Source organism: Halichoeres trimaculatus, unplaced genomic scaffold, assembly GCF_033239565.1.
Source record: "Halichoeres trimaculatus isolate MK-OKI-2021-1 unplaced genomic scaffold, fHalTri1.1 fHalTri1_scaffold_4, whole genome shotgun sequence".
NCBI lineage: Eukaryota > Metazoa > Chordata > Actinopteri > Labriformes > Labridae > Halichoeres > Halichoeres trimaculatus.
The window spans coordinates 4,225,173-4,238,675 of record NW_027437182.1 but is presented as its reverse complement, the minus strand read 5'-3'; the positions used below and the strand labels follow the sequence as shown (position 1 = coordinate 4,238,675).

General features: G+C 38.4%; 1 protein-coding gene across 2 annotated transcripts in view; it reads left to right on the top strand.

The window, feature by feature from the left end:
• exoc2 (exocyst complex component 2) overlaps positions 1–13,503 on the top strand; it is a 78,935-nt gene that overhangs the window by 32,075 nt on the left and 33,357 nt on the right. For both annotated transcript variants that reach the window (XM_074669085.1, XM_074669084.1), the window contains exons 7-10: positions 4,888–4,968; positions 8,311–8,456; positions 10,497–10,578; positions 10,722–10,824. In XM_074669085.1, the coding sequence (XP_074525186.1) occupies positions 4,888–4,968; positions 8,311–8,456; positions 10,497–10,578; positions 10,722–10,824 (412 nt within the window). The remainder of the gene's footprint in view (positions 1–4,887; positions 4,969–8,310; positions 8,457–10,496; positions 10,579–10,721; positions 10,825–13,503) is intronic.

The window sequence follows — 13,503 nt, the reverse complement described above, 5'->3', positions numbered from 1 at the left end:
AAAAATCCACTTTTCTCCAGCAGAGGGTGTAATGTTTCTCTCTGACTCACGTGATGTGCATTTTATGGGTAAATATGGCTCCTGAGACAGTTTTAGACTAGGGATGTCCCGATATTACATTTTCACTTCCGTTACGAAACTGATACTGCAGCATGAAGTATTGGCCGATACCGATATTAATCCGATACGATATCAGCATTAAACGTGCATACTTTTATTACTTATTCTGTAGTATGTCTGTCATGTTAGAAAAGGCTTGATTAAGTGATATTTTTCTAACAAAGAACAGTAGTCAGCAACAGTAGGTATGAGTAAAAACTGACTCATTTATTATTAACCAATGGGTAACAGAAACTGCTTATATTGGAGATTTTAGAGGCATTCCGACACAGATACTTGTTTTTTGCTGATATTGGACTGATATCCAATATCAATATCAGACTGGGACACCTTTATTTTGGACATCATCATCATCATTATCATCATTTTACTTTTTCTCTGGTGTTAAAAACGCAAACTCAAAAATCGCAAAAATCATAAATATCGAGGAACCAGAATTTAAATCGAATTGGCACACCAAAAATTGTTATAGAATCGAATTGAACCGAGTCAAATCGAATCGAACCGAGTCAAATCGAGGCGAATCGGGGCGAATCGAATCACGAGAATAGCCCTTGTTTCCTGTGTATTGTACGATCGTTTCTGACAACTGACCACAGAAAACTTTGACATTTTGATGCTGCTAACAGGTTGAATTTGGTGTTTAATAAACGCTAACTTGTCTGAATAAATGGAGCTAAACTCTGCTTCTGTGGTCAAAATGTGTGCACATCTTTATGATGACGCAGACTGATAATCCCTCTATAGATTCAGAATTTGAGTATTTGGTCTTACATTATCGGCCTGCATCAGCAGATATTGAGGTTCAGGTCTTGACTGAACCTGACCGGACTCAGACCTGGCTTATCTTTGAGGAAATTCCTCTTCACCAAAGTGACAAAAGCAGGCGAAAATCTCATTTTGAGGTGTATTACTATAAGTTGTGTCGTTTAAAAAAAGTCTTAAATGACACACTGGAGTCAGCAATGAGCATTTTTTTCCATTTGCTTTTATAGTCAGAAACCCATCAAAACTCAAACCTTACAAGCTGCAAATCTTCAGATAAATAAAGCTGAAAACAGAAAATTTGAGACATTTTGGCTCAAGAGATCACAGAAGCATTTCACAGACTGTCAGAGTTTTTGATAATTAATCGTTTCAGCTCTGTGTGGGTTCTAAAAGACCCCAAATTAAATGATGTTTCCAATCAGCTCTGTTTAAGGCCCTGTGTCACGGTTTACAGCAAAGTGTTTCTACTCGTTTTGAGCTCGTATTGTGTTTGGAAGTGACCCGGTTTTTATGCAAGTTTCAGGAAATCTCATTAAGTCATTTTTTGCCTTTGCGTTTTGGAGACATTTTGTTTGATATAATATTTAACTTGTTTGCAGAAGGGAGTTTTTGCAGTGAGAAAACAAGTGATCCTGTAAACACTCCATGTGAACCGCCGCAGACTGCTGAAAGAAATGGAAGGTTTCGGGGGGAAATCGTGACTGTTTGTCCGTGGAGCCTCGGTGACAAATAGAGCCGTGTTTATGAGCCCGAGCTGCTCTGGCTGACTGACTGGACTGACAGACTGTCAGGGAGTCCAGGCTTGTTTCTGCTAAAATGTTGAAATTTGAGGTTTTTCATTGTTGTGTGAAAAGGAAGTCTCCCAGTAATGCAGGAAACGGAACGGCTACCGTGGTCCAAAAATGCCAGATTCCCAGGGCCTATTCCCCGAGCCCCCGGCCCCGGCAGGAGTCAAAACATCTTCCAGCTTTAGAATCCAGGGACACTTGTATTTTTATTCTTATTCATTGCTTTTTTTCCCTCGACAGTTCCAGGAAGTGAAGCGGGAGCTGCAGCTCTTCCTCAGGTCCTGGCTTCGTGTGTTATCCGGACTCTGACCTGATGTTTAGGTTAGCCGTGACGTCAGGAGCACTTGAGTGTGTGACAGATGCAGAGGACACACAGCTGGCAGCAGGGCAGGGGGGGGAGTGTGTAGATGTGAAGCAGACCTGCAGCGTGTGTGTCTTCCTCTGCGCTCAGCTCTATCAATTCTGCTCTCTGGGTTACACTCCCTTGTCTACGTGACGTTGTCCTAACCCGCGTTTACCAGCCAAATTTTCTGCCCCTGGTTGAGCAGAGCGAGGTCCACATGAGGGTCAGCGACGTCCGGGCTGATTAGGCTGGGGCATGTCGAGCTGTGTGCTCTAGGAATACCTCGGTCTCTGCCTGGAGGCTTCTGTCTGTCAGAGTGGACCCACATATTTATTTACAGAGCTCTCCCCCTTCCCTTGGCTTCCCTCTGCTTCCCGCTCCCTCTGCTGTCTCCAGCCTCTGCTAACAGCCAGCAACACAACTTTAACCAGAGCAGAGACGAGGAAAATATCAAACCAGTCAAACTAACCTCTGGTTTTTCAAGCCTCAAGTTTTTTTTTTTACTATCATATCTACGTTTTGGGCATGTATTGGTTTTTGATCAGCATGTCACTCAGTAACTTGTAACCTAGAATTTACAGTCAGTCACACACTGGAAAAAAATGAAATCTTATCCAGTGTTTTTGTCTTATTTTCAGTTGAAAATGTCTTTTTAGACTTAATATGAGCCACATTCACCTGACCAGTCCAGAAAAATGTCTTGTCTTTAAAGACAGAAATGAGGTCTGAATTGCTTGTATCAAGTTTTAAAAAATCTGCCAGTGGAACAAGAAAAAAGGAACTTGTATTACAACGTTATTCTTGTTTCAAGCAAATCTTCAAGCAAGTTTTTCTTGTTCCATCGGCAGATTTTTTTTTACTTGTCACAAGCAATTCAGACCTCATTTCTGTCTTCAAATAACTGAAAACATGACATTTTTCTGTACTGACTAGTTGAATGTGAGTAGGGATGAGTACAGTAAAAGGGATTTTTAGAGGTACCGACTGAATTCTGTTAAAGGTATCGAGCACAGATTTACATAAAATCAAGTGGTATGTTTAGGTACCGTAACACATCCTTGTGACTGTGAGGGAGTGGAAGAGTAGGTGATTTTCCATGCTGGACATGAACACAGCATTATAAGGTAATATTTTGAAGAGCAAATATGTTAAATTGAGAGAAATTTACATTTTATCATTAAACTTTTGTTTTTTTACCACATAAAGACAAAAAGTACCGAAAATTGATACTATTGAGTACCAATACCGGTTGCCAGGTACTGGGCATTGGTACCGCATTATTTCAAATGTGAAAGGTACCCATCCCTAAATGGTGGTCATATCAAGTGTAACAAGATCATTTTTACTTAAAATAAGATAAAAAAAACACTTAATAAAAAATCATTTTTTGCAGTGCAAAGTAAGAATGGGTACTGAATTGGGTACTTTTATCGGTACTGACTGAATTCTGTCAAAAGTACCAGGAACTAATTCAAGTAAAATGAAAAGGTTCCATGTTTATGTACCTAAATGCATCCTTGTGACTGTGAGGGAGTGGAAGAGTTGGTGTTTTCCATGCTGGGCATGAACACAGCATTACAAAGTTATATATTGAAGAATAAATGTGTTAAATTGAAAATATATTTTATTATTTTAAACAAATTAATTTTTTTATCACTTAAACAAAAAAGTAGCGAAAATTTGTGCTATTGAGTACCGATACAGATTGCCATTTACCGGGCATTGATACCATATCGTTTCAAATGGGTACCCATCCCTAGTGCATAGCAACCACATTCAACAAAACCTACAAATAACCTCACTCCTTCTTTCTTTATGCTTCACATATTTTTGTTTACATGCAGGTCTTCCTTCCCACATGTTTTTGTATTTTAATAGGTCTTCCATACTTCTTTTCCTGCTTTTCTGTTTGTTTCTCATATTGCATCCTTTTGTTGCATCATTGCACAAAACTTAATGTGCAATGAATTACTTTTCTGCTCTAATGCGTTTATTGTCCATTGTTTTCTGTTTTTGAGCTCAGAGAAAAGTGCAGGGAAGTGCAGAGAAGAGGACTCAGAGGGCCTCTGTCCTCTCTCTGTTTCCATCCCTCAGCTTCATTCTTGGGATGTCTGCTTGTTTCATACTTGAATCACTTTAAAACTATGTATAAGAGCGTCTCCAGCTCTCCTCTGCTCTGTCAATAAACCCACACTGCAGCTCTCAGCGCCCAGCTGCCCACTACTGCTCTCCATTTATTTATCCATCGGAGCAGCCACACCACTGGCTCCCCCCCTCCCTTCTTTTCAGACTCCCCCTCTCCCCCTCTCTCCCTCCCCCCCTATGTACAGCGCTACATGCTAAGTGATGGCTACAGGCCATCTGAGGGTTCCTCCCGCCTCCTCTGACCTCCAGCTCTGCTCCTCCCAAATGTTATTTTTCAGAGACGCGAAACATTTTAGATCCACATTTCCTCCGGGTCAGAGGGCTCCAAATGTCCCAAAACCACAAAGCGGAGCAGTTAATGGCTTTGCTGAGGTGAATTGATCCAGTACAGTCACCACTGGAACAAGGTCAGGCCCTGTTGCGTGGGAACAGGCACAGAGGGAGGGGGGGGTCGACAGCAGCGTCAGTGGGTGTAGATCGGTGAGGTTATCTCCCATCTACCACTGGGGTAGGGCCTGTTTATTGTTTTACCTTCAGTTCCTGAAATTGAAAATGTTCCTGTCTCAGGGGATCGCTCGTTGTTCCTCTGCAGTCAAGTGGACTGTTTCCCGCTCTTTTCCTGCCAATATTTATTATTGCTCAGATTTTAATTCAGCAGATTTCATGTTTTTTGTCCCTTACGGTCTTATTCAATACAAATAAATAAAAACATTTGTGTTTCAGCGATCCACCAGAGGCTGGAGTCTGATGGGACTGAGAGGGTGGAGGGATCAATGACCCAGCGTCTAGAAAACATCCTCAACCGTAAGTTTCTCTCTGTTCAACTACCACAAGACAACGTGAAGACGGTGTTTATTTATTTTTCACAGTATGGTCTTGCACAGATTTTTGAGCTTTTCAGCTTTTATGATCATTCCCCTGACATCTCTTTCCTCTTAATTTTTTTTTAAGGTGTTTTGTCTTATAACGAAAACTGACGACAGTAAATTACATGAGAGAATCATAGCTTCATAATCTAAGTTAAGACAAACTTTTTATTATCTTAAAGAGTAGATCTGTTTTGTTGGTAGTGCTTCAAAAAGCAAGGATCAATAAATACATATACATAATGCATAACTAACAAAGGAATGGTTTTGTGCATTAAGACAGAATGACTTACTGCAAAAAAGAAAATTGAAATATTGCACAACCCCAGTCTGATACCACATATAAATGAAGGAAGAAGTATTTTATAAACTCACGGATTAGGGCTGATAGCAGCAGAGGAAATGCAAAAACATTAATTAATCAAACATGCTGCTGTGAACTAGAATTCAGAGGCATTTAAACCATGAACTTGGTCAAATTTGGTTGTTCAGATAACATTTGATATCAATAAAAACAAAGAAATATAAGTTTATAACCTGTACTCAAACTTTCTAACTAAGGAAACCCGCACGAGGCCGAGGACAGGCGCCCCCTGCTGTCTGTTGAGTTTTTTCAAGTATTGCTCTTTTCATGAAAGCACTTATAAGTTGATCCATAAACAAACACCAGAGCAAAACAGAACAACACAACAGCCAAACGCCCGTAAAATTATTCTGTAATAAGTTCAGAAAAGCCATGAGCAGGAAAAAAAGTCATCTTAATTTTTAGACTAAAGCAACAAGAGCACATATTGTGTTTGATAAGTAAATGCACTGATGATATAAGAGAAGCTAATCCTTTAACACACCCGCAAATTTACAGAGTTACAGTAGTAGGAAATAGCATGTACTAAAACAACGAAACTACAATCAGAAGTATCTATAACCCAGTTTGAGACCATGATTTCAGGGGTACAGTCCTGGGAATCAACAGTGTCAACCAGCTCTCTGAGAGCAGTTAGTAAAGAATGATCACCATGGCAACATTTGTCTTCAGATGGGCCTCAGCAGACAGGTTTACATGATTAAACACACACACAGGACACAAAGTTTAACACTTTTACAGCATTTCAGAGACCAGACTTCCATTCCTCTCAGTTCAATATTTTCATGGATGTTCTATGAATTTTAATTAATTCCTTTAAATTTTGAATAAATTCGGTGATTTTAACTTTTAAATTCTTTCATCTATTTCATTTCATCCAAGGCAGGCTGTTTCAGATTTCTACATTCAGGGCTTCATTCAACCATTTCCAGACACATCTTCAGTCATTCACCTTCAGCATTCTGTATTCATAGCCCAATTTCTTCAGAAATTGCTTTTCTAGTTACAAAGTTAAAACAGCCAACAAACAGTGTCACAATCCTGAATCATAAACTGAGGTATAAATGTGCAAAAGAAAAAAAAAGGGTGCAAAGGTGCAAAACTAAGACAGGTCTCATTCCTTTGGTTATCGCTGTTTGTTGATTAACAAAACAAAAATACTAACAGTACATATACAATTAAGACCACCTGCTCCTGGCTTCAAACAAAAGTTGGCGTGTAATGTGACACCCAGTTTTTATACATGTTCCAGGGCGCACCACCTAACCAAGGAGCATTAAAGGCAGCAAAATTGCCGTTGGCCACTTACATATAAAAATAGTCATATGATAAGTATAACTAGGAAAAAAACATGTGAAAAAAATGAACAATGTAAGTACAAGAAATATAAGTCATGAAAATAAAATAAATAGGAATAGGAAGTGTTCACAGACATATAACATAACAGAGATGAAAACTACATACAGAATGATAACAGGGCGAGGTGTTGCACAAGTCAAGATCGCATCAGCGACACAAACAAGTCATTGCACAATTAGAAGACCAGTCTGTGAGTTTTATACTGGCTTAAAGCCTAAGATACTGAGTTTAACTGGTCTGCACAAAATCAGCCTACATACTGTATGCTCATGTGCCCCCCCTATGGGGCTGGAAATTAACTTGCTGCAACTTTAGCTTTCGATAATCTGTCATTGTCACTTCACGGGTCCTGTGGCAAAGGCAGAAAATCCTGTTTTCATTCTGTTTGTACTCTCTTTGGTACAATAAATGGATGAAAACACAACTTAAAATCAGTCAAACTTCAGACTTGTTCTTTGGAAAGCATGCCATGATGGGGCTCTGCTTTTTAGTTTTGAACCGCAGCTCAAAAATAAGAGAGGAGCTGTTGTTGAATTAAAAAAGCCATTAAAAGGGGCTTTATCTGAGTTTTTAAGTCATCTGTAGATATATAAAAAGCACCTCCAGAAGCTCTGATGTCTTCGATATTTAAAATTTAATATTTTCCTTTTAAAAAAAACATAGGTTTAAAAGATGGGACTTTTTAATGTCATATATCTTATTGGAAAAAAGTGTTTATATTTGCCCGGTGCTTTTTTGTAGCGTTTTCTTGTGTTGACTTCATCATGTTTAAACAAACTCACAGAGCAGAAGTTAAAGAGAGCAGACTGACGCTCTGCGCCGCCCAGCTTCACCCTCCACAGACTCAACACGTGCACAGTACGTCTATTTTCAGCCATGTTTGCACATCTTCCCCGCGTTCAACCAACAGAAACTTCAGCAGATCTTTTGTTCCCACCCTCTCATCTCATACATGAAAATGTGCCGCCTCTAATGGAGGGTCAATAATCAGGTCCTTTTCCCGGACTCTTGAGTAAATAAACCCTGCAGCCGGACATAGCTTTCATCCCCACAGCCCACACTCGCGGGGCTTGTTGCCCAGCGGGGCCAGGCCACCGTTCACCCCCTAAGATGCATGCGTCAGACGCACAGCACCAATCAGCCAATCCCATATAAGAACATTAGCTTCATGACAACACCGGCTGGTGAGTGAAAAATGTGAAATATTCCTCTCCTCAGTCCCATGCTGTTTTTTCTTCAGGGATTTGTTTTGGGGGGAGGGGTTTTGTTTTAAATAGAAACTTTTTTTCCCCGTTCGACGGCACATCCAAGGCCACCCACGAAGCCAGCTAGTCGTGCAAAGGTTGCACTGGGCCGTCAGGCTGAGAGATAGCTGTCACTTTCTCCTCCAAAGCTGGGTCTGCTGCGTCAGAGAGCGCAGAGAGCAGGAAGAAAACCAGAGGCCGACATTAGAAGGGAAATGTGGTATCAACATTTATTTTTATAGTATCCCAGCTTCTCATTTTCTCCTGCCTCTTCCACTCTGCCACTCTCTTTCTCACTCTGTGTTTCTCACAGGAGCCAGTGATACCGCAGATACTCTTTTCCAGGAGGTTTTGGGGCGGAAAGACAAAGCTGACTCCACACGCAATGCTCTGAATGTCCTGCAGCGTTTCAAGTTTCTCTTCAACCTGCCACTCAACATTGAGCGAAATATCCAAAAGGTATTCAAAGACAAAAATACAGACACACACGTGTATGAGCGTGAAGCATGTAATGCAAAATGAATATATGATTGATTGATCGATCTGCCAAATCTTTTTCCAGCTCAGTATTAAATAATACACTCTGCCTTTTCTCCCAGGGGTGCTGATAAAATCTGCTCTTGCAAAAATTGCTTGTTTGAAACAAAACTAAAGTTTTTCAAAGTCATCAAACCAAGAAAAGTCGGCATTTATCCCAGACATTTTCCTAAAGAGTGAATGCCTTAGGTCATCATAAATCAGACAATGAAACATAAAATTAATCTTATTTTCAGGTTCATCAAAGTTACACAATAAACACACACTATCCTTTCCTCTGGAGTGGCGTTAAACCCACTTGTCTCTGAAAAGAGGGGTAAAGTTTCTGAGCACAGCTGAGCACATCATGATCTCTGCCTTTAGTTGAGATTATACTTAAGTTTTGGTTGCACCATACATCCACAGACCATTTTTATCTGTTTTTAGTAAACATGGAGCGCTCTCACTTCTTCTCTGTGTCTATTTTTAGGCTGTCATCTTTTCGGTTCTTTATAAGAAATAAGGATCCCCACCTTATTGAGCCTTTATGACCAAACCTTGCCATCTTCAAACAAACCAGACTCAGAGAAAAACTATCTGGTCTTGGTTTATAAAACACCTTGTTATTGTGAAACGCAGCTGAGCAATCATAAAACGTGACTCTCATGACAAGATGACATTAAATGAAAATTGTACTGTCATGAGCCTGGGTCTGCAACCTTTACTTTCATTAGCGCCATCTTACCTCAGCTCACCTGGATTAAAGTCAGTCAGGAGCCACAAAATCTACTTCATCTACACAATAAAGACGAAAAATGGATAAAATATGATACATAATTTGGGGCCACCAGGAGGCACTAAGGGGCTCCCGAAAATTAGAAAAAAAGGGGATTTTTAGAAACTGGTGTTTTTTTTATAACAATTTGTCCTGAACATGTAACACGTAAAGTTCCACAATTGTGACGTTTGTTTAGAATTTCCTATTCTCAACAAATGAAGCCAGAAGCAAATGCTGTTTAAGAGGTCTATGCATAGTAAAGTTTGGGAATCCCTGATGTAAACAACAGTTTTATTAATTTTTGAAGTTGTATATGTGATGTCTTAATTTTTTTTTTTTTTGATAAATTAACAAAAATTTTGAAAAACTTTGAAATTCCAATAGTTTGAAAAATTATCTCATTTCAATTTTTTCCCACTGTATTTGGAATTTCATTATATTTTTTTAATTCAATAATTTTGCAAAACTTTAAAAATGAAATTTAGTAAATTTACAAATTAATTGAAAATTTGAACAATTTTCACATTTCAATTTAAAAAGAAATTAAACTGTTTTGAAATTTCATATGTTAATTTTTTAAAATTTAAGAAATTTTGCAAAACTTAAAAAAATGAAATTTAATAAATTTTGAAAAATGTTGAAAAATTTCCACACTTTAATTAAAAAATTGACTGTATTTGAAATTTCATTTTTATTTTTTTATTTAAAAAATTTGCAAAACTTAAAAAAATGAAATTTAATAAATTTGCAGCAATTAACAAAAACATTGAAAAAATTCCCCAAATTTTTGAAATGACAAAAATTTGCAAAAATTTTTAAACATTGAAAAAATAATAATCAGCAAAAATTCTACACAATTAGAAATTCAAAAAAGAAAAGTATTTTTCATTTAAAAAAAGTCCTAACATTTATCAACAAATGCTTAAAAATATGTCTATATTGTTTGAAAAAAGTGGATTGACTCAAATTTAGTTCATCGTTCCTGGATCACAGACAGGATACACATCCTCTTTTGTTAAAAGCAAAGAGTCAAACATAATTATTTACAGAGTTTTTTCAGCTGCGGCGACTCATTACTCAGAGAACAAACATCTTGCCTTCTTTTCTGGTTTAATTTGGTTTTATTATTTAGATTAATATTTTGTTTTTGTTTGAAGGTGCAGTCAGATGTCAGTCTGTTAATTGCGCCCTCTTTTTGTCCTCAGGGGGATTATGATGTCGTGATCAATGACTATGAGAAAGCTAAATCTCTTTTTGGCAACACGGAGGTCCCTGTTTTCAAAAAAGGTAAACACACTCCTCCTTTTCTTCCTGTTTTTTTTTCCATAACAAATGAATGAAATGATTAAAATGCCACCTGTTTCAATCATGATTTCTAGTTTTTGTGTTTAAATCCTGATTGAGTTTCTCTTCCTGGTTTTCCTTCGTAGTGTACGCGGAGGTTGAGACGAGGATCGCTGCTCTGAGGACTCTCCTACTGGAAAAACTGCTGCAGACTCCGTCAACGCTGCACGACCAGAAGAGATACATCAGGTGGATTTACATTTTTATAATATCTTTTATTGTGTTGTGGTTTTCACATCAAACCTGCGTGATTTGTTTTTTACACAAGCGGATCATTACCTCCCGTATCCTCAACAGCTCATAAATCCCGGTCCTTTGGCTTGTCACACAATCTGTCCACGTTGCAAACAGTCTGTGTCACCGTAAAGTCATTTCATGTCTCTCGTACTCCTTTATTACTCTCCTCGGTTTCTTTCATGTCTGCCGTGTCATCGTTTACCAGAACTTCGTCCACTTTCTTCTCTGCCTCTCACTTTTCTTTGAGCCTTCAATGTTCTTGTCAGCTTTTTGTTCTCGTTCTGTAACTGTTTCTGTTTTCCCCTTCTTCTGTTCCCCCCTCCTCCCTCTGTCCATTCCATACTTGTGGTCTCTCCAAATTTATTATTGTTAAGACCAACCTGTCAGGATCACAGAGACCAGTTCTCAACCACACGGCAACATCTTTCATCCTGCTGCATTAGGCACGGCTCTGAACACCCACTCAGCTCCTGTTTACTCTTGCCATGGACGGAGGGAGCTGTGTGCACGAGTATGCGTGTGTGTGTGTTTGTGTGTGTATTGTGCCTGTGCTGTAACTTTTGAAAGATGCCACCTAATGAGAAACAACTGAGCAGTTGGTTCACAGGATGACAGCAGAGGGAGCCAGGCCACAGCTCTGGGAGTGAGTCATCCGAGGGCCCACAGGTCCCTGAGCGGTGCCCACAAAGTAAACTCCTGGGAGAGGGATGGCTGTGGGTACAGAGATGAAGGAGAGGGCGAAGCTTTTGTGGGATTTGGGCAGCAGAAAAAAAATCCATTTTATTTCTGATACGTGTTCTGAACATGCGGTTTTGCAAAAAAACAAAAATATCAAATGTTTTGTCTGTAGCTGCTCGGCTTGAGGATGTCTTTGTTTTTAAAGAAGGCTGTTTTTCTCTTATTCTAAAACCATTGTAAAGAATATATTTCAAAAAAAAAACAACACATTTTTATTCAGTGACAGACAGAAGTTTCTGAGACTTTGTGACTTTTTGCATCATATTTTTTCTTCCTTCTTACCTGTTTTTTTTTTTTTTTAAAGGATTCCTAGACGCTGAAAGTTTTCTGTCCTTTATCAAAGATTTTAATGCTACCCAGATACACTACAAAAAGCTGAAATCTTATCAAGTGTTTTTGTCTTATTTTCAGTCTAGAAAAAAAAGAGAAAAGTCACTTGAATTAAAACTTTATTACAGCTTCAAGCTAATTTTCTTTCAAATTTTTCTTGTTTTATTGGCAGATTTTTTTCACTTGTTACAAGCAATTTAGACCTCAGTGTTGTCTTCAAATAACTTGTAACAAAACATTTTTCTGGACTGATCAGTTGAATATGGCTCATATCAAGTGTAATAACACAACTTTTACTTAAAATGAGACAAAAACACTTGATAAGATTTCAGTTTTTGCAGTGAATGCAATGAATTTTGAGACATAACCAATGCAGATACTTCCATTAATTTCTAGCTGTAAAGAATTTTAGAGTTAGTTCAGGAACACACAAATGTTTTAGATTTAATGTAAAGGTGTTTACATTCAGAAGGTCTAGAGCAAACGTCACACCATATGTGTGTGCTATAGAAAATGTTTATGCGCATTAATGGAAATATCTTGAATGAAAAGTAAGCCCATCTGTAAATAATGGGTCTCTTGGGGTAAACTGTTTTTAAACATTTCTAAATTGCCCTTTTTAGATGATTTATCACTTTTATTTTAAAAGAGCATTTCATTTATTCATTTATTTCACTCTGGTCTGACAGCCAGCACCTGACTGGGGCCAGAGCGTGGACCCTAATGTTATGGTGTCCTGTACCAACCTAATTTAACAAAGCTCAAACCCTGCAAACCTTAGCATATTAGAAGAGGGACTTTAACATATTAGAAGAGGGACACAACAACCAAAGATTCATTTTAGGGAGCATGAATTAAATTTTATTGAATCAGATCAACAATCAGAATACTGAACAAAGAAAATCGATATTATATGAAAACAACATGGGCTGGGGATCCCAGACAATAATATCAGAAGGTGGGAAGGTACTGGACCAGCTACGCTTTGGACCATCATACCCAGCACCTCCTATCTGACCCCAAAAAACACACAAATCCCAAGATCACACGAAAAAATGATAACTGGATTACTAAAGATCTCCAGCCCAAACTAAGATAACAAAATAAAATAACAAAACTCAACTTGCTTCTTCTAAGGCCATGTCCACATGTAGCAGGCTGTTTGGGAAACCTCTTATATTTTTATATGGTTAGGCTGGTCGTCAGCATGAAACTGCAGTTTTACGTCACTGAGATTCATGTTTTCTGGAAACTCCGACCAAAGTGAAGATTTTGGAAAACTCTGGTTTCTTGAAGACCCTGGGAAACAGAGTTTTTAGGAGTGGGACAATGGATCAGTATTTCTGTTGATTTTTTTTTTTTTTTTTTTGACATTATCAAAATCGGGATTCTTTGTCAATCTTTTTCAAGGCATTCTTTAAAAAAAAAGTTACCACTTTTCTCCAGCAGAGGGCGAAATGTTTCTCTCTGACTCACGTGGTGTGCATTTTATGGGAAATACGGCTCCTGAGTCTGTGGACATCATCATCATTTCACTTTTTGGTGTTTAAAAACAAAGAAATA